This window comes from Heterodontus francisci, chromosome 28, assembly GCF_036365525.1.
Source record: "Heterodontus francisci isolate sHetFra1 chromosome 28, sHetFra1.hap1, whole genome shotgun sequence".
NCBI classification, from domain to species: Eukaryota; Metazoa; Chordata; class Chondrichthyes; order Heterodontiformes; family Heterodontidae; genus Heterodontus; species Heterodontus francisci.
The window spans coordinates 5,353,631-5,376,019 of record NC_090398.1 but is presented as its reverse complement, the minus strand read 5'-3'; the positions used below and the strand labels follow the sequence as shown (position 1 = coordinate 5,376,019).

The window sequence follows — 22,389 nt, the reverse complement described above, 5'->3', positions numbered from 1 at the left end:
ACACCCTGGTCCACTCCTCCATTACCCCCACCACCTCGTCCCCGTCCCAGGGCACCTTCCCCTGCAATCGCAGGAGGTGTAATACCTGCCCATTTACCTCCTCTCTCCTCACTATCCCAGGCCCCAAACACTCCTTTCAGGTGAAGCAGTGATTTACTTGTACTTCTTTCAATGTAGTCTACATTGGGGAGACCAAGCGCAGACTGGGTGACCGCTTTGCGGAACATCTCCGCTCAGTCCGCAAGCAGGACCCTGAGCTTCCGGTTGCTTGCCATTTCAACACTCCCCCCTGCTCTCATGCTCACATCTCTGTCTTGGGATTGCTGCAGTGTTCCAGTGAACATCAACGCAAGCTCGAGGAACAGCATCTCATCTACCGATTAGGCACACGACAGCCTGACGGACTGAACATTGAGTTCAATAATTTCAGAGCATGACAGCCCCCCCATTTTACTTTCATTTTTAGTTATTTTTTCTTCCTTTTTTTACATTCCTTCTTACCTTTTTTACAATGTTTTTTTGCATTTATTTCATTTCATCTTAGTTTGTTCAGTTTGCTTACCCACTGTTTTTTTCAGGTTGTTTTTCTTCAGGTTTGCACTTGCTGCTGTTCAATATTCAGTGTATTCACACCTAATCTGTACTAATGCTTTGTCTTTCAACACACCATTAACATATTGTTTGCCTTTGCTCCGTGACCTTTTGGTCAGCTATGTGGCCTGGTCCAATCTGTACCTTCTCCTTTGTTATCTCTTGCCCCACCCCCACCTCACTTGTTTATAATCTGTGACTTTTCTAATATTTGTCAGTTCCGAAGAAGGGTCACTGACCCGAAACGTTAACTCTGCTTCTCTTTCCACAGATGCTGCCAGACCTGCTGAGTGATTCCAGCATTTCTTGTTTTTGTTTCAGATTTCCAGCATCCGCAGTATTTTGCTTTTGCTTTTTTCCTTACTGAAGTCCATGTATATGACATCTACAGCCCTTCCCTCATCAATTAACTCGGTCACTTCCTCAAAGAATTCTATTAAGTTGGTAAGACATGACCTTCCCTGCACAAAACCATGTTGCCTATCACTGATAAGCCCATTTTCTTCCAAATGGGAATAGATCCTATCCCTCAGTAACTTCTCCAGCAGCTTCCCTACCACTGACGTCAGGCTCACCGGTCTATAATTACCTGGATTATCCCTGCTACCCTTCTTAAACAAGGGGACAACATTAGCAATTCTCCAGTCCTCCGGGACCTAACCCGTGTTTAAGGATGCTGCAAAGATATCTGTTAAGGCCCCAGCTATTTCCTCTCTCGCTTCCCTCAGTAACCTGGGATAGATCCCATCCGGACCTGGGGACTTGTCCACCTTAATGCCTTTTAGAATACCCAACACTTCCTCCCTCCTTATGCCGACTTGACCTAGAGTAATCAAACATCTGTCCCTAACCTCAACATCCGTCATGTCCCTCTCCTCGGTGAATACCGATGCAAAGTACTCGTTTAGAATCTCACCCATTTTCTCTGACTCCACGCATAATTTTCCTCCTTTGTCCTTGAGTGGGCCAATCCTTTCTCTAGTTACCCTCTTGCTCCTTATATATGAATAAAAGGCTTTGGGATTTTCCTTAACCCTGTTTGCCAAAGATATTTCATGACCCCTTTTAGCCCTCTTAATTCCTCGTTTCAGATTGGTCCTACATTCCCGATATTCTTCCAAAGCTTCGTCTTTCTTCAGTCTCCTGGACCTTATGTATGCTTCCTTTTTCCTCTTAGCTAGTTTCAGAATTTCACCTGTCATCCATGGTTCCCTAATCTTGTCATTTCTATCCCTCATTTTCAAGGAACATGTCTCTCCTGCACGCTAATCAACCTCTCTTTAAAAGCCTCCCACATATCAAATGTGGATTTACCTTCAAACAGCTGATCCCAATCTACATTCCCCAGCTCCTGCCGAATTTTGGTCTAGTTGGCCTTCCCCCAATTTAGCACTCTTCCTTTAGGACCACTCTCGTCTTTGTCCATGAGTATTCTAAAACTTACGGAATTGTGATCACTATTCCCAAAGTAGTCCCCTACTGAATCTTCAACCACCTTGCCGGGCTCATTCCCCAATACCAGGTCCAGTATGGCCAGTAGAGGAACAGACTGGAAATTCTGTGCACGCAAACGAGACTCCCGGATGGTATGTTGCCTCCCGGGTGCCAGGGTCAGGGATGTCTCGGATCGAGTCTACAGGATTCTTAAGGGGGAGGGGGAGCAGCCAGAAGTCGTGGTACATATCTGTACCAATGACATAGCTCGGAAAAGGGATGAGGACCTGAAAAGCGAATATAGGGAATTAGGTTGGAAGCTAAAAGGCAGGATGAGCAGGATAGTAATCTCAGGATTGAGACCGGTGCCACGTGCTAGTGAGGCTAGAAACAGGGAGCGAGTGCAGTTGAGCACGTAGCTACAGAACTGGTGTAGGAGGGAGGGCTTCAGATATGTGGATCATTGGGATACCTTCTGGGGAAGGTGGGACCTGTACAAGAAGGACGGGTTGCATCTGAACTGGAGGGGCACCAATATCCTGGGCGGGAGGTTTGCTAGAGCTCTTCGGGAGGGTTTAATCTAGTTTGGCAGGGGGATGGGAACCGGAGCCACGGATCAGTGGATGGGGTAGCTGTTGAACAGGCAGATACAGAGTGCAGAGAGTCTGTGAGGAAGGTTAGACAGTTGACAGGGCAAGTTGCAGCCAGTATGATGGGTTGAAGTGTGTCTATTTTAACGCAAGAAGTGTCAGGAATAAGGGTGATGAACTTAGAGCATGGATCAGTACTTGGAGCTACGATGTTGTGGCCATTACGGAGACGTGGATATCACAGGGGCAGGAATGGATGTTGGATGTTCCGGGGTTTAGATGTTTCAAAACGAATAGGGAGGGAGGTAAAAGAGGTGGGGGAGTGGCATTGCTAATCAGGGATAGTATCACAGCTGCAGAAAGGGAGGTCGTCGAGGAGGGTTTGTCTACTGAGTCAGTATGGGTGGAAGTCAGAAACAGGAAAGGAGCAGTCACTTTATTGGGAGTTTTCTATCGACCCCCCAATAGCAACAGAGACACGGAGGAACAGATTGGGAGGCAGATTTTGGAAAGGTACAGAAGTAACAGGGTTGTTGTCATGGGTGACTTCAACTTCCCTAATATTGATTGGAACCTCCTTAGTGCAAATAGTTTGGATGGAGCAGATTTTGTCAGGTGTGTCCAGGAAGGTTTCCTGACTCAATATGTAGATAGGCCGACTGGAGGTGAGGCGATGTTGGATTTGGTGCTTGGCAACGAACCAGGCCAGGTGGCAGATCTCTCGGTGGGAGAGCATTTCGGTGATCGTGATCACAACTCCCTGACCTTTACTATAGTCATGGAGAGGGACAGGAGCAGACGGGATGGGAAAATATTTAATTGGGGGAGGGAGAATTACAATGCTATTAGGCAGGAACTGGGAAGCATAAATTGGGAACAGATGTTCTCAGGGAAATGCACGACAGAAATGTGGAGGTTGTTTAGGGAGCACTTGCTGCGACTGCTGGATAGGTTTGTCCCGATGAGGCAAGGAAGGGATGGTAGGGTGAAGGAACCTTGGATGACAAGAGATGTGGAACAGCTAGTCAAGAGGAAGAAGGAAGCTTACTTAAGGTTGAGGAAGCAAGGATCAGACAGGGCTCTAGAGGGTTACAAGGTAGGCAGGAAGGAATTGAAGAATGGACTTAGGAGAGCTAGAAGGGGACATGAAAAAGTCTTGGCGGGTAGGATAAAGGAAAATCCCAAGGCGTTCTACACTTATGTGAGGAACAAGAGGATGGCCAGAGTGAGGGTAGGGCCAATCAGGGATAGTGGAGGGAACTTGTGTCGGGAGTCGGAGGAGGTAGGGGAGGTCCTTAATGAATACTTTGCTTCAGTATTCACTAGTGAGAGGGACCTGGTCGTTTGTGAGGACAGCGTGAAACAGGCTGATATGCTCGAACAGGTTGAGGTTAAGAGGGAGGATGTGCTGGAAAGTTTGAATGATATGAGGACAGATAAGTCCCCGGGGCCAGACGGGATATACCCAAGAATATTACGGGAAGCGAGGGAAGAGATTGCTGCGCCTTTGGCGATGATCTTTGTGTCTTCACTGTCCACTGGAGTAGTACCAGATGATTGGAGGGTGTTATTCCCTTGTTCAAGAAAGGGAATAGGGATAACCCTGGGAATTACAGACCAATTCAGTCTTACATCAGTAGTGGGAGAGGATTCTGAGAGACAGGATTTATGATTATTTGGAAAAGCATAGTTTGATTAGAGACAGTCAGCATGGCTTTGTGAGGGGCAGGTAATGCCTCACAAGCCTGATTGAATTCTTTGAGGATGTGACAAAACACATTGATGAAGGAAGAGCAGTGGATGTGGTGTATACGGATTTTAGCAAGGCGTTTGATAAGGTTCCCCATGGTAGGCTCATTCAGAAAGTAAGGAAGCATGGGATACAGGGAAAGTTGGCTGTCTGGATACAGAATTGGCTGGCCCATAGAAGTCAGAGGGTGGTAGTAGATGGAAAGTATTCAGCCTGGAGCTCGGTGACCAGTGGTGTTCCGCAGGGATCTGTTCTGGGACCTCTGCTCTTTGTGATTTTTATAAATGACTTGGATGAGGAAGTGGAAGGCTGGGTTAGCAAGTTTGCCGATGACACAAAGGTTGCTGGAGTTGTGGATAGTGTGGAAGGCTGTTGTAGGTTGCAGCGGGACATTGACAGGATGCAGAGCTGGGCTGAGAAGTGGCAGATGGAGTTCAACCTGGAAACGTGTGAAGTGATTCATTTTGGAAGGTCAAATTTGAAAGCAGAATACAGGCTTAAAGACAGGAATCTTGGCAGTGCGGAGGAACAGAGGGATCTTGGGGTCCACGTCCATAGATCGCTCAAAGTTGCCACCCAAGTTGATAGGGTTGTTAAGAAGGCGTATGGTGTCTTGACTTTCATTAGCAGGGGGATTGAGTTTAAGAGCAGTGAGGTTATGCTGCAGCTCTATAAAGCCCTGGTTAGACCACACTTGGAATATTGTGTTCAGTTCTGGTCACCTCATTATAGGAAGGATGTGGAAGCTTTAGAGAGGGTGCAGAGGAGATTTACCAGGATGCTGCCTGGACTGGAGGACATGTCTTCTGAAGAAAGGTTGAGGGAGCGAGGGCTTTTCTCATTGGAGCGAGGAAGGATGAGAGGTGACTTGATAGAGGAGTACAAGATGATGAGAGGTATAGATAGAGTGGATAGTCAGAGACTTTTTCCCAGGGTGGAAAGGGCTATCACCAGGGGGCATAATTTTAAGGTGATTGGAGGAAGGTTTAGGGGAGATGTCAGAGGTAGGTTCTTTACACAGAGAGTGGTGGGTGCGTGGAATGCACTGCCAACGGTGGTAGTAGAAGCAGATACATTAGGGACATTTAAGCGACTCTTGGATAGGTACATGGATGATAGTAGAATGAAGGGTGTGTAGGTAGTTTGATCTTAGAGAAGGTAAAAGTGTTGGCACAGCATCGTGGGCCGAAGGGCCTGTACTGTGCTGTACTGTTCTATGTTCACTCCCTCAGTCCTAATCCTCTGACAGTGCAGCATTCCCTTAATACTGACACTCCGAAAGTGCAGAACTCCCTCAGTACTGACCCTCCGACAGTGCAGAACACCCTCATGACTGACCCGCTGACAGTGCAGAACTCCCTCAGTACCGACCTTCCAACAGTGCAGAACACCCTCATGACTGACCCGCTGACAGTGCAGAACTCCCTCAGTACTGACCCTCCAACAGTGCAGAACACCCTCATTACTGAACCGCTGACAGTGCAGCACTCCCTCAGTACTCACCCTCCAACAGTGCAGAACACCCTCATGACTGACCCGCTGACAGTGCAGAACTCCCTCAGTACCGACCCTCCGACAGTGCAGAACACCCTCATTACTGACCCGCTGACAGTGCAGAACTCCCTCAGTACCGACCCTCCGACAGTGCAGAACACCCTCATTACTGAACCGCTGAAAGTGCAGCACTCCCTCAGTACTCACCCTCCGACAGTGCGACACTCCCTCAGTACTGACCCTTTGACATTGTGGTTCTTCCTGATTATACTGCCTGCTTTATCACACACTATGTTACCTTACCTGCATGTTCGTTATGAGGAAGGTTATTCCGCCCACTGCAACCAATAATAGTGCCGGGAACAATAATCCTGCAGATACTGAAAGAAAGTGAGAGGGTGAGTGTGAGAATTAATGGAACTGAATTTATAATCTGACTTTCACCACTTCACATCTTCAAGAACTTTTCATATCAAATCAAGAACCTTTGCTGAAGATTTATATTAACTGCAAATTTCCATCCAGAATGATGCCACAAAGAGGCACTGTGGGAAAGACAAGAACATTTATTTCCAGGTTTCCAGGCAGACCTCTTCACTTCTGTTTGTGTAACAGTGGACATGGATCTGTTACAGCAACCGAGTGTGCAGACCAGGCCTGGATTTGAAGAATCATCTCCCAAGATAGTAACACAGACAGTGCAGCACTCCCTCAGTACTGACCCTCCGACAGTGCGGCACTCACTCATTACTGACCCTCCGACAGTGCGGCACTCCCTCATTACTGACCCTCCGACAGTGCGGCACTCCCTCATTACTGACCCTCCGACAGTGCGGCACTCCCTCAGTACTGACCCTCCGACAGTGCGGCACTCCCTCAGTACTGACCCTCCGACAGTGCGGCACTCCCTCAGTACTGACCCTCCGACAGTGCGGCACTCCCTCAGTACTGACCCTCCGACAGTGCGGCACTCACTCAGTACTGACCCTCCGACAGTGCGGCACTCCCTCAGTACTGACCCTCCGACAGCGCGGCACTCCCTCAGTACTGACCCTCCGACAGCGCGGCACTCCCTCAGTACTGACCCTCCGACAGCGCGGCACTCACTCATTACTGACCCTCCGACAGCGCGGCACTCCCTCAGTACTGACCCTCCGACAGCGCGGCACTCCCTCAGTACTGACCCTCCGACAGCGCGGCACTCCCTCAGTACTGACCCTCCGACAGCGCGGCACTCCCTCAGTACTGACCCTCCGACAGCGCGGCACTCCCTCAGTACTGACCCTCCGACAATGCGGCACTCCCTCAGGACTGACACTCCGACAGAGCGGCACTCCCTCAGTACTGACACTCCGACAGCGCGGCACTCCCTCAGTACTGACACTCCGACAGCGCGGCACTCCCTCAGTACTGACACTCCGACAGCGCGGCACTCCCTCAGTACTGACACTCCGACAGCGCGGCACTCCCTCAGTACTGACACTCCGACAGCGCGGCACTCCCTCAGTACTGACACTCCGACAGCGCGGCACTCCCTCAGTACTGACACTCCGACAGCGCGGCACTCACTCAGTACTGACACTCCGACAGCGCGGCACTCCCTCAGTACTGACACTCCGACAGCGCGGCACTCCCTCAGTACTGACACTCCGACAGCGCGGCACTCCCTCAGGACTGACACTCCGACAGTGCAGCACTCCCTCAGTACTTCCCTCGAACAGTGCAGCACTCCCTCAGTACTGAGCATCTGACAATGCATCACTCCCTGAATCCCGACCCTCTGACAGTGTGGGGCTCCCTCCAGACTTACCCTGGATTACTAGCCAGGTAACATAACCCCCTACTCTACTCTAGCCTAGATTATTACTCCATTTACATAACCCTACACTAGTGTACCCAAGATTATTAGTCAAGTAACACAACCCCCACACTACTGTACCCAGGATTATTAGTCCACCAACATAACAATAACACTACTGTACCCTGGATTATTAGTCCACTAACATAACAATAACACTACTGTACCCTGGATTATTAGTCCACTAACATAACAATAACACTACTGTACCCTGGATTATTAGTCCACTAACATAACAATAACACTACTGCACCCTGGATTATTAGTCCACTAACATAACAATAACACTACTGTACCCTGGATTATTAGTCCACTAACACAACAATAACACTACTGTACCCTGGATTATTAATCCACTAACATAACAATAACACTACTGCACCCTGGATTATTAGTCCACTAAAATAACAATAACACTAGTGCACCCTGGATTATTAGTCCACTAACATAACAATAACACTACTGCACCATGGATTATTAGTCCAATAACATAACAATAACACTACTGTACCTTGGATTATTAGTCCAATAACATAACAATAACACTACTGTACCCTGGATTATTAGTCCACCAATATAACAATAACACTACTGTACCCTGGATTATTAGTCCACTAACATAACAATAACACTACTGTACCCTGGATTATTAGCCCACTTACATAACAATAACACTACTGCACCCTGGATTATTAGTCCACCAATATAACAATAACACTACTGTACCCTGGATTATTAGTCCAATAACATAACAATAACACTACTGTACCCTGGATTATTAGTCCAATAACATAACAATAACACTACTGTACCCTGGATTATTAGTCCACCAATATAACAATAACACTACTGTACCCTGGATTATTAGTCCAATAACATAACAATAACACTACTGTACCCTGGATTATTAGTCCAATAACATAACAATAACACTACTGTACCCTGGATTATTAGTCCAATAACATAACAATAACACTACTGTACCCTGGATTATTAGTCCACCAATATAACAATAACACTACTGTACCCTGGATTATTAGTCCACTAACATAACAATAACACTACTGTACCCTGGATTATTAGTCCACTAATATAATAACACTACTGCACCCTGGATTATTAGTCCACCAATATAACAATAACACTACTGTACCCTGGATTATTAGTCCACTAACATAATAACACTACTGTACCCTGGATTATTAGTCCACCAATATAACAATAACACTACTGTACCCTGGATTATTAGTCCACTAATATAACAATAACACTACTGTACCCTGGATTATTAGTCCACCAATATAACAATAACACTACTGTACCCTGGATTATTAGTCCACCAATATAACAATAACACTACTGTACCCTGGATTATTAGTCCAATAACATAACAATAACACTACTGTACCCTGGATTATTAGTCCACCAATATAACAATAACACTACTGTACCCTGGATTATTAGTCCAATAACATAACAATAACACTACTGTACCCTGGATTATTAGTCCACCAATATAACAATAACACTACTGTACCCTGGATTATTAGTCCACTAACATAACAATAACACTACTGTACCCTGGATTATTAGTCCACCAACATAACAATAACACTACTGTACCCTGGATTATTAGTCCACCAATATAACAATAACACTACTGTACCCTGGATTATTAGTCCAATAACATAATAACACTACTGTACCCTGGATTATTAGTCCACCAATATAACAATAACACTACTGTACCCTGAATTATTAGTCCAATAACATAACAATAACACTACTGTACCCTGGATTATTAGTCCAATAACATAACAATAACACTACTGTACCCTGGATTATTAGTCCAATAACATAACAATAACACTACTGTACCCTGGATTATTAGTCCACCAATATAACAATAACACTACTGTACCCTGGATTATTAGTCCAATAACATAACAATAACACTACTGTACCCTGGATTATTAGTCCACCAATATAACAATAACACTACTGTACCCTGGATTATTAGTCCACTAACATAACAATAACACTACTGTACCCTGGATTATTAGTCCAATAACATAACAATAACACTACTGTACCCTGGATTATTAGTCCATCAATATAACAATAACACTACTGTACCCTGGATTATTAGTCCACTAACATAACAATAACACTACTGTACCCTGGATTATTAGTCCAATAACATAATAACACTACTGTACCCTGGATTATTAGTCCAATAACATAACAATAACACTACTGTACCCTGGATTATTAGTCCACCAATATAACAATAACACTACTGTACCCTGGATTATTAGTCCACTAACATAACAATAACACTACTGTACCCTGGATTATTAGTCCAATAACATAACAATAACACTACTGTACCCTGGATTATTAGTCCACCAATATAACAATAACACTACTGTACCCTGGATTATTAGTCCAATAACATAACAATAACACTACTGTACCCTGGATTATTAGTCCAATAACATAACAATAACACTAATGTACCCTGGATTATTAGTCCACCAATATAACAATAACACTACTGTACCCTGGATTATTAGTCCAATAACATAACAATAACACTACTGTACCCTGGATTATTAGTCCAATAACATAACAATAACACTACTGTACCCTGGATTATTAGTCCACCAATATAACAATAACACTACTGTACCCTGGATTATTAGTCCACTAACATAACAATAACACTACTGTACCCTGGATTATTAGTCCACCAATATAACAATAACACTACTGTACCCTGGATTATTAGTCCACTAACATAACAATAACACTATTGTACCCTGGATTATTAGTCCACTAATATAACAATAACACTACTGCACCCTGGATTATTAGTCCACCAATATAACAATAACACTACTGTACCCTGGATTATTAGTCCACTAATATAACAATAACACTACTGTACCCTGGATTATTAGTCCACCAATATAACAATAACACTACTGTACCCTGGATTATTAGTCCACTAACATAATAACACTACTGTACCCTGGATTATTAGTCCAATAACATAACAATAACACTACTGTACCCTGGATTATTAGTCCACCAATATAACAATAACACTACTGTACCCTGGATTATTAGTCCACTAACATAACAATAACACTACTGTACCCTGGATTATTAGTCCAATAACATAATAACACTACTGTACCCTGGATTATTAGTCCAATAACATAACAATAACACTACTGTACCCTGGATTATTAGTCCACCAATATAACAATAACACTACTGTACCCTGGATTATTAGTCCACTAACATAACAATAACACTACTGTACCCTGCATTATTAGTCCAATAACATAACAATAACACTACTGTACCCTGGATTATTAGTCCACCAATATAACAATAACACTACTGTACCCTGGATTATTAGTCCAATAACATAACAATAACACTACTGTACCCTGGATTATTAGTCCAATAACATAACAATAACACTACTGTACCCTGGATTATTAGTCCACCAATATAACAATAACACTACTGTACCCTGGATTATTAGTCCAATAACATAATAACACTACTGTACCCTGGATTATTAGTCCAATAACATAACAATAACACTACTGTACCCTGGATTATTAGTCCACCAATATAACAATAACACTACTGTACCCTGGATTATTAGTCCACTAACATAACAATAACACTACTGTACCCTGGATTATTAGTCCAATAACATAATAACACTACTGTACCCTGGATTATTAGTCCACCAATATAACAATAACACTACTGTACCCTGGATTATTAGTCCACTAACATAACAATAACACTACTGTACCCTGGATTATTAGTCCACTAATATAACAATAACACTACTGCACCCTGGATTATTAGTCCACCAATATAACAATAACACTACTGTACCCTGGATTATTAGTACACTTACATAACAATAACACTACTGTACCCTGGATTATTAGTCCACTAATATAACAATAACACTACTGTACCCTGGATTACTAGTCCACCAATATAACAATAACACTACTGTACCCTGGATTATTAGTCCAATAACATAACAATAACACTACTGTACCCTGGATTATTAGTCCACCAATATAACAATAACACTACTGTACCCTGGATTATTAGTCCACTAACATAACAATAACACTACTGTACCCTGGATTATTAGTCCAATAACATAACAATAACACTACTGTACCCTGGATTATTAGTCCACCAATATAACAATAACACTACTGTACCCTGGATTATTAGTCCAATAACATAATAACACTACTGTACCCTGGATTATTAGTCCACCAATATAACAATAACACTACTGTACCCTGGATTATTAGTCCAATAACATAACAATAACACTACTGTACCCTGGATTATTAGTCCAATAACATAACAATAACACTACTGTACCCTGGATTATTAGTCCACCAATATAACAATAACACTACTGTACCCTGGATTATTAGTCCACCAATATAACAATAACACTACTGTACCCTGGATTATTAGTCCAATAACATAACAATAACACTACTGTACCCTGGATTATTAGTCCAATAACATAACAATAACACTACTGTACCCTGGATTATTAGTCCACCAATATAACAATAACACTACTGTACCCTGGATTATTAGTCCAATAACATAACAATAACACTACTGTACCCTGGATTATTAGTCCACCAATATAACAATAACACTACTGTACCCTGGATTATTAGTCCACTAACATAACAATAACACTACTGTACCCTGGATTATTAGTCCAATAACATAACAATAACACTACTGTACCCTGGATTATTAGTCCACCAATATAACAATAACACTACTGTACCCTGGATTATTAGTCCACTAACATAACAATAACACTACTGTACCCTGGATTATTAGTCCAATAACATAATAACACTACTGTACCCTGGATTATTAGTCCAATAACATAACAATAACACTACTGTACCCTGGATTATTAGTCCACCAATATAACAATAACACTACTGTACCCTGGATTATTAGTCCACTAACATAACAATAACACTACTGTACCCTGGATTATTAGTCCAATAACATAATAACACTACTGTACCCTGGATTATTAGTCCACCAATATAACAATAACACTACTGTACCCTGGATTATTAGTCCAATAACATAACAATAACACTACTGTACCCTGGATTATTAGTCCAATAACATAACAATAACACTACTGTACCCTGGATTATTAGTCCACCAATATAACAATAACACTACTGTACCCTGGATTATTAGTCCAATAACATAACAATAACACTACTGTACCCTGGATTATTAGTCCAATAACATAACAATAACACTACTGTACCCTGGATTATTAGTCCACCAATATAACAATAACACTACTGTACCCTGGATTATTAGTCCACTAACATAACAATAACACTACTGTACCCTGGATTATTAGTCCACCAATATAACAATAACACTACTGTACCCTGGATTATTAGTCCACTAACATAACAATAACACTACTGTACCCTGGATTATTAGTCCACTAATATAACAATAACACTACTGCACCCTGGATTATTAGTCCACCAATATAACAATAACACAACTGTACCCTGGATTATTAGTCCACTAATATAACAATAACACTACTGTACCCTGGATTATTAGTCCACCAATATAACAATAACACTACTGTACCCTGGATTATTAGTCCACTAACATAATAACACTACTGTACCCTGGATTATTAGTCCAATAACATAACAATAACACTACTGTACCCTGGATTATTAGTCCACCAATATAACAATAACACTACTGTACCCTGGATTATTAGTCCACTAACATAACAATAACACTACTGTACCCTGGATTATTAGTCCAATAACATAATAACACTACTGTACCCTGGATTATTAGTCCAATAACATAACAATAACACTACTGTACCCTGGATTATTAGTCCACCAATATAACAATAACACTACTGTACCCTGGATTATTAGTCCACTAACATAACAATAACACTACTGTACCCTGGATTATTAGTCCAATAACATAACAATAACACTACTGTACCCTGGATTATTAGTCCACCAATATAACAATAACACTACTGTACCCTGGATTATTAGTCCAATAACATAACAATAACACTACTGTACCCTGGATTATTAGTCCAATAACATAACAATAACACTACTGTACCCTGGATTATTAGTCCACCAATATAACAATAACACTACTGTACCCTGGATTATTAGTCCAATAACATAACAATAACACTACTGTACCCTGGATTATTAGTCCAATAACATAACAATAACACTACTGTACCCTGGATTATTAGTCCACCAATTTAACAATAACACTACTGTACCCTGGATTATTAGTCCACTAACATAACAATAACACTACTGTACCCTGGATTATTAGTGCAATAACATAATAACACTACTGTACCCTGGATTATTAGTCCACCAATATAACAATAACACTACTGTACCCTGGATTATTAGTCCACTAACATAACAATAACACTACTGTACCCTGGATTATTAGTCCACTAATATAACAATAACACTACTGCACCCTGGATTATTAGTCCACCAATATAACAATAACACTACTGTACCCTGGATTATTAGTACACTTACATAACAATAACACTACTGTACCCTGGATTATTAGTCCACTAATATAACAATAACACTACTGTACCCTGGATTACTAGTCCACCAATATAACAATAACACTACTGTACCCTGGATTATTAGTCCACTAACATAATAACACTACTGTACCCTGGATTATTAGTCCAATAACATAACAATAACACTACTGTACCCTGGATTATTAGTCCACCAATATAACAATAACACTACTGTACCCTGGATTATTAGTCCACTTACATAACAATAACACAACTGTACCCTGGATTATTAGTCCAATAACATAACAATAACACTACTGTACCCTGGATTATTAGTCCACCAATATAACAATAACACTACTGTACCCTGGATTATTAGTCCAATAACATAATAACACTACTGTACCCTGGATTATTAGTCCACCAATATAACAATAACACTACTGTACCCTGGATTATTAGTCCAATAACATAACAATAACACTACTGTACCCTGGATTATTAGTCCAATAACATAACAATAACACTACTGTACCCTGGATTATTAGTCCACCAATATAACAATAACACTACTGTACCCTGGATTATTAGTCGAATAACATAACAATAACACTACTGTACCCGGGATTATTAGTCCAATAACATAACAATAACACTACTGTACCCTGGATTATTAGTCGAATAACATAACAATAACACTACTGTACCCTGGATTATTAGTCCACCAATATAACAATAACACTACTGTACCCTGGATTATTAGTCGAATAACATAACAATAACACGACTGTACCCTGGATTATTAGTCCACCAATATAACAATAACACTACTGTACCCTGGATTATTAGTCCAATAACATAACAATAACACTACTGTACCCTGGATTATTAGTCCACCAATATAACAATAACACTACTGTACCCTGGATTATTAGTCCAATAACATAACAATAACACTACTGTACCCTGGATTATTAGTCCACTAACATAACAATAACACTACTGTACCCTGGATTATTAGTCCACTAACATAACAATAACACTACTGTACCCTGGATTATTAGTCCAATAACATAACAATAACACTACTGTACCCTGGATTATTAGTCCACTAACATAACAATAACACTACTGCACCCTGGATTATTAGTCCACTAACATAACAATAACACTACTGTACCCTGGATTATTAGTCCACTTACATAACAATAACACTACTGTACCCTGGATTATTAGTCCACTAACATAACAATAACACTACTGCACCCTGGATTATTAGTCCACTAATATAACAATAACACTACTGTACCCTGGATTATTAGTCCACTAACATAACAATAACACTACTGTACCCTGGATTATTAGTCCACTAACATAACAATAACACTACTGTACCCTGGATTATTAGTCCACTAACATAACAATAACACTACTGTACCCTGGATTATTAGTCCACTTACATAACAATAACACTACTGTACCCTGGATTATTAGTCCACTAACATAACAATAACACTACTGTACCCTGGATTATTAGTCCACTAACATAACAATAACACTACTGTACCCTGGATTATTAGTCCACTTACATAACAATAACACTACTGTACCCTGGATTATTAGTCCACTAATATAACAATAACACTACTGTACCCTGGATTATTAGTCCACTAACATAACAATAACACTACTGTACCCTGGATTATTAGTCCACTAACATAACAATAACACTACTGTACCCTGGATTATTAGTCCACTAACATAACAATAACACTACTGCACCCTGGATTATTAGTCCACTTACATAACAGTAACACTACTGTACCCTGGATTATTAGTCCACTAACATAACAGTAACACTACTGTACCCTGGATTATTAGTCCACTAACATAACAATAACACTACTGTACCCTGGATTATTAGTCCACTAACATAACAATAACAGTACTGTACCCTGGATTATTAGTCCACCAATATAACAATAACACCACTGTACCCTGGATTATTAGTCCACTAACATAACAATAACACTACTGTACCCTGGATTATTAGTCCACTAACATAACAATAACACTACTGTACCCTGGATTATTAGTCCACTAACATAACAATAACACTACTGTACCCTGGATTATTAGTCCACTAACATAACAATAACACTACTGTACCCTGGATTATTAGTCCACTAACATAACAATAACACTACTGTACCCTGGATTATTAGTCCACTAACAGAACAATAACACTACTGTACCCTGGATTATTAGTCCAATAACATAACAATAACACTACTGTACCCTGGATTATTAGTCCACTAACATAATAACACTACTGTACCCTGGATTATTAGTCCACTAACATAACAATAACACTACTGTAACCTGGATTATTAGTCCACTAACATAACAATAACACTACTGCAGCCTGGATTATTAGTCCACTTACATAACAATAACACTACTGTACCCTGGATTATTAGTCCAATAACATAACAATAACACTACTGTACCCTGGATTATTAGTCCACGAACATAACAATAACACTACTGCAGCCTGGATTATTAGTCCACTTACATAACAATAACACTACTGTACCCTGGATTATTAGTCCAATAACATAACAATAACACTACTGTACCCTGGATTATTAGTCCAATAACATAACAATAACACTACTGTACCCTGGATTATTAGTCCACTAACATAACAATAACACGACTGTACCCTGGATTATTAGTCCACTAACATAACAATAACACTACTGTACCCTGGATTATTAGTCCAATAACATAATAACACTACTGTACCCTGGATTATTAGTCCAATAACATAACAATAACACTACTGTACCCCGGATTATTAGTCCACTAACATAACAATAACACTACTGTACCCTGGATTATTAGTCCACTAACATAACAATAACACTACTGTACCCTGGATTATTAGTCCACTAACATAACAATAACACTACTGTACCCTGGATTATTAGTCCACTGACATAACAATAACACTACTGCACCCTGGATTATTAGTCCACTAACATAACAATAACACTACTGTACCCTGGATTATTAGTCCACTAACATAACAATAACACTACTGTACCCTGGATTATCAGTCCACTAACATAACAATAACACTACTGTACCCTGGATTATTAGTCCACTTACATAACAATAACACTACTGTACCCTGGATTATTAGTCCACTAACATAACAATAACACTACTGTACCCTGGATTATTAGTCCACTAACATAACAATAACACTACTGTACCCTGGATTATTAGTCCACTTACATAACAATAACACTACTGCACCCTGGATTATTAGTCCACTAACATAACAATAACACTACTGTACCCTGGATTATTAGTCCACTAACATAACAATAACACTACTGTACCCTGGATTATTAGTCCACTAACATAACAATAACACTACTGTACCCTGGATTATTAGTCCACTTACATAACAATAACACTACTGCACCCTGGATTATTAGTCCACTAACATAACAATAACACTACTGCACCCTGGATTATTAGTCCACTAACATAACAATAACACTACTGTACCCTGGATTATTAGTCCACTAACATAACAATAACACTACTGTACCCTGGATTATTAGTCCACTAACATAACAATAACACTACTGTACCCTGGATTATTAGTCCACTAACATAACAATAACACTACTGTACCCTGGATTATTAGTCCAATAACATAACAATAACACTACTGTACCCTGGATTATTAGTCCACTAACATAACAATAACACGACTGTACCCTGGATTATTAGTCCACTAACATAACAATAACACTACTGTACCCTGGATTATTAGTCCAATAACATAATAACACTACTGTACCCTGGATTATTAGTCCAATAACATAACAATAACACTACTGTACCCCGGATTATTAGTCCACTAACATAACAATAACACTACTGTACCCTGGATTATTAGTCCACTAACATAACAATAACACTACTGTACCCTGGATTATTAGTCCACTAACATAAGAATAACACTACTGTACCCTGGATTATTAGTCCACTTACATAACAATAACACTACTGCACCCTGGATTATTAGTCCACTAACATAACAATAACACTACTGTACCCTGGATTATTAGTCCACTAACATAACAATAACACTACTGTACCCTGGATTATTAGTCCACTAACATAACAATAACACTACTGTACCCTGGATTATTAGTCCACTTACATAACAATAACACTACTGTACCCTGGATTATTAGTCCACTTACATAACAATAACACTACTGCACCCTGGATTATTAGTCCACTAACATAACAATAACACTACTGTACCCTGGATTATTAGTCCACTTACATAACAATAACACTACTGCACCCTGGATTATTAGTCCACTAACATAACAATAACACTACTGTACCCTGGATTATTAGTCCACTTACATAACAATAACACTACTGCACCCTGGATTATTAGTCCACTAACATAACAATAACACTACTGTACCCTGGATTATTAGTCCACTAACATAACAATAACACTACTGTACCCTGGATTATTAGTCCACTAACATAACAATAACACTACTGTACCCTGGATTATTAGTCCACTAACATAACAATAACACTACTGTACCCTGGATTATTAGTCCACTTACATAACAATAACACTACTGTACCCTGGATTATTAGTCCACTTACATAACAATAACACTACTGCACCCTGGATTATTAGTCCACTAACATAACAATAACACTACTGTACCCTGGATTATTAGTCCACTAACATAACAATAACACTACTGTACCCTGGATTATTAGTCCACTTACATAACAATAACACTACTGTACCCTGGATTATTAGTCCACTAACATAACAATAACACTACTGTACCCTGGATTATTAGTCCACTAACATAACAATAACACTACTGTACCCTGGATTATTAGTCCACTTACATAACAATAACACTACTGTACCCTGGATTATTAGTCCACTTACATAACAATAACACTACTGTACCCTGGATTATTAGTCCACTAACATAACAATAACACTACTGTACCCTGGATTATTAGTCCACTAACATAACAATAACACTACTGTACCCTGGATTATTAGTCCACTAACATAACAATAACACTACTGTACCCTGGATTATTAGTCCACTAACATAACAATAACACTACTGTACCCTGGATTATTAGTCCACCAATATAATAACACTACTGTACCCTGGATTATTAGTCCAATAACATAACAATAACACTACTGTACCCTGGATTATTAGTCCACTAACATAACAATAACACTACTGTACCCTGGATTATTAGTCCACTAACATAACAATAACACTACTGTACCCCGGATTATTAGTCCACTAACATAACAATAACACTACTATACCCCGGATTATTAGTCCACTAACATAACAATAACACTACTGTACCCCGGTTTATCAGTCCACTAACATAACAATAACACTACTGTACCCTGGATTATTAGTCCACTAACATAACAATAACACTACTATACCCTGGATTATTAGTCCACTAACATAACAATAACACTACTGTACCCTGGATTATTAGTCCACTAACATAACAATAACACTACTGTACCCCGGATTATTAGTCCACTAACATAACAATAACACTACTGTACCCCGGATTATTAGTCCACTAACATAACAATAACACTACTGTACCCTGGATTATTAGTCCACTAACATAACAATAACACTACTGTACCCTGGATTATTAGTCCACTAACATAACAATAACACTACTGTACCCTGGATTATTAGTCCACTAACATAACAATAACACTACTGTACCCTGGATTATTAGTCCACTAACATAACAATAACACTACTGTACCCTGGATTATTAGTCCACTAACATAACAATAACACTACTGTACCCTGGATTATTAGTCCACTAACATAACAATAACACTACTGTACCCTGGATTATTAGTCCACTAACATAACAATAACACTACTGTACCCCGGATTATTAGTCCACTAACATAACAATAACACTACTGTACCCCGGATTATTAGTCCACTAACATAACAATAACACTACTGTACCCTGGATTATTAGTCCACTAACATAACAATAACACTACTGTACCCTGGATTATTAGTCCACTAACATAACAATAACACTACTGTACCCTGGATTATTAGTCCACTAACATAACAATAACACTACTGTACCCTGGATTATTAGTCCACTAACATAACAATAACACTACTGTACCCTGGATTATTAGTCCACTAACATAACAATAACACTACTGTACCCTGGATTATTAGTCCAATAACATAACAATAACACTACTGTATCCAGGATTATTAGTCCACTAACATAACAATAACGCTACTGTACCCTGGATTATTAGTCCACTAACATAACAATAACACTACTGTACCCTGGATTATTAGTCCACTAACATAACAATAACACTACTGTACCCTGGATTATTAGTCCAATAACATAACAATAACACTACTGTATCCAGGATTATTAGTCCACTAACATAACAATAACACTACTGTACCCTGGATTATTAGTCCAATAACATAACAATAACACTACTGTACCCTGGATTATTAGTCCACTAACATAACAATAACACTACTGTACCCTGGATTATTAGTCCAATAACATAACAATAACACTACTGTATCCAGGATTATTAGTCCACTAACATAACAATAACGCTACTGTACCCTGGATTATTAGTCCACTAACATAACAATAACACTACTGTACCCTGGATTATTAGTCCAATAACATAACAATAACACTACTGTATCCAGGATTATTAGTCCACTAACATAACAATAACGCTACTGTACCCTGGATTATTAGTCCACTAACATAACAATAACACTACTGTACCCTGGATTATTAGTCCAATAACATAACAATAACACTACTGTATCCAGGATTATTAGTCCACTAACATAACAATAACGCTACTGTACCCTGGATTATTAGCCCACTAATATAACAATAACACTACTGTACCCCGGATTATTAGTCCACTAACATAACAATAACACTACTGTACCCCGGATTATTAGTCCACTAACATAACAATAACACTACTGTACCCTGGATTATTAGTCCACTAACATAACAATAACACTACTGTACCCTGGATTATTAGTCCACTAACATAACAATAACACTACTGTACCCTGGATTATTAGTCCACTAACATAACAATAACACTACTGTACCCTGGATTATTAGTCCACTAACATAACAATAACACTACTGTACCCTGGATTATTAGTCCACTAACATAACAATAACACTACTGTACCCTGGATTATTAGTCCACTAACATAACAATAACACTACTGTACCCTGGATTATTAGTCCACTAACATAACAATAACACTACTGTACCCCGGATTATTAGTCCACTAACATAACAATAACACTACTGTACCCCGGATTATTAGTCCACTAACATAACAATAACACTACTGTACCCTGGATTATTAGTCCACTAACATAACAATAACACTACTGTACCCTGGATTATTAGTCCACTAACATAACAATAACACTACTGTACCCTGGATTATTAGTCCACTAACATAACAATAACACTACTGTACCCTGGATTATTAGTCCACTAACATAACAATAACACTACTGTACCCTGGATTATTAGTCCACTAACATAACAATAACACTACTGTACCCTGGATTATTAGTCCAATAACATAACAATAACACTACTGTATCCAGGATTATTAGTCCACTAACATAACAATAACGCTACTGTACCCTGGATTATTAGCCCACTAATATAACAATAACACTACTGTACCCTGGATTATTAGTCCACTAACATAACAATAACACTACTGTACCCTGGATTATTAGTCCACTAACATAACAATAACACTACTGTACCCTGGATTATTAGTCCGCTAACATAACAATA

General features: G+C 39.7%; 1 protein-coding gene across 3 annotated transcripts in view; it reads right to left on the bottom strand.

Moving 5' to 3' along the window:
- LOC137385083 (equilibrative nucleobase transporter 1-like) overlaps positions 1–22,389 on the bottom strand; it is a 223,516-nt gene that overhangs the window by 79,153 nt on the left and 121,974 nt on the right. For all 3 annotated transcript variants that reach the window (XM_068059828.1, XM_068059827.1, XM_068059829.1), the window contains exon 5: positions 6,163–6,239. In XM_068059828.1, coding sequence (XP_067915929.1) covers positions 6,163–6,239 — 77 coding nt within the window. The remainder of the gene's footprint in view (positions 1–6,162; positions 6,240–22,389) is intronic.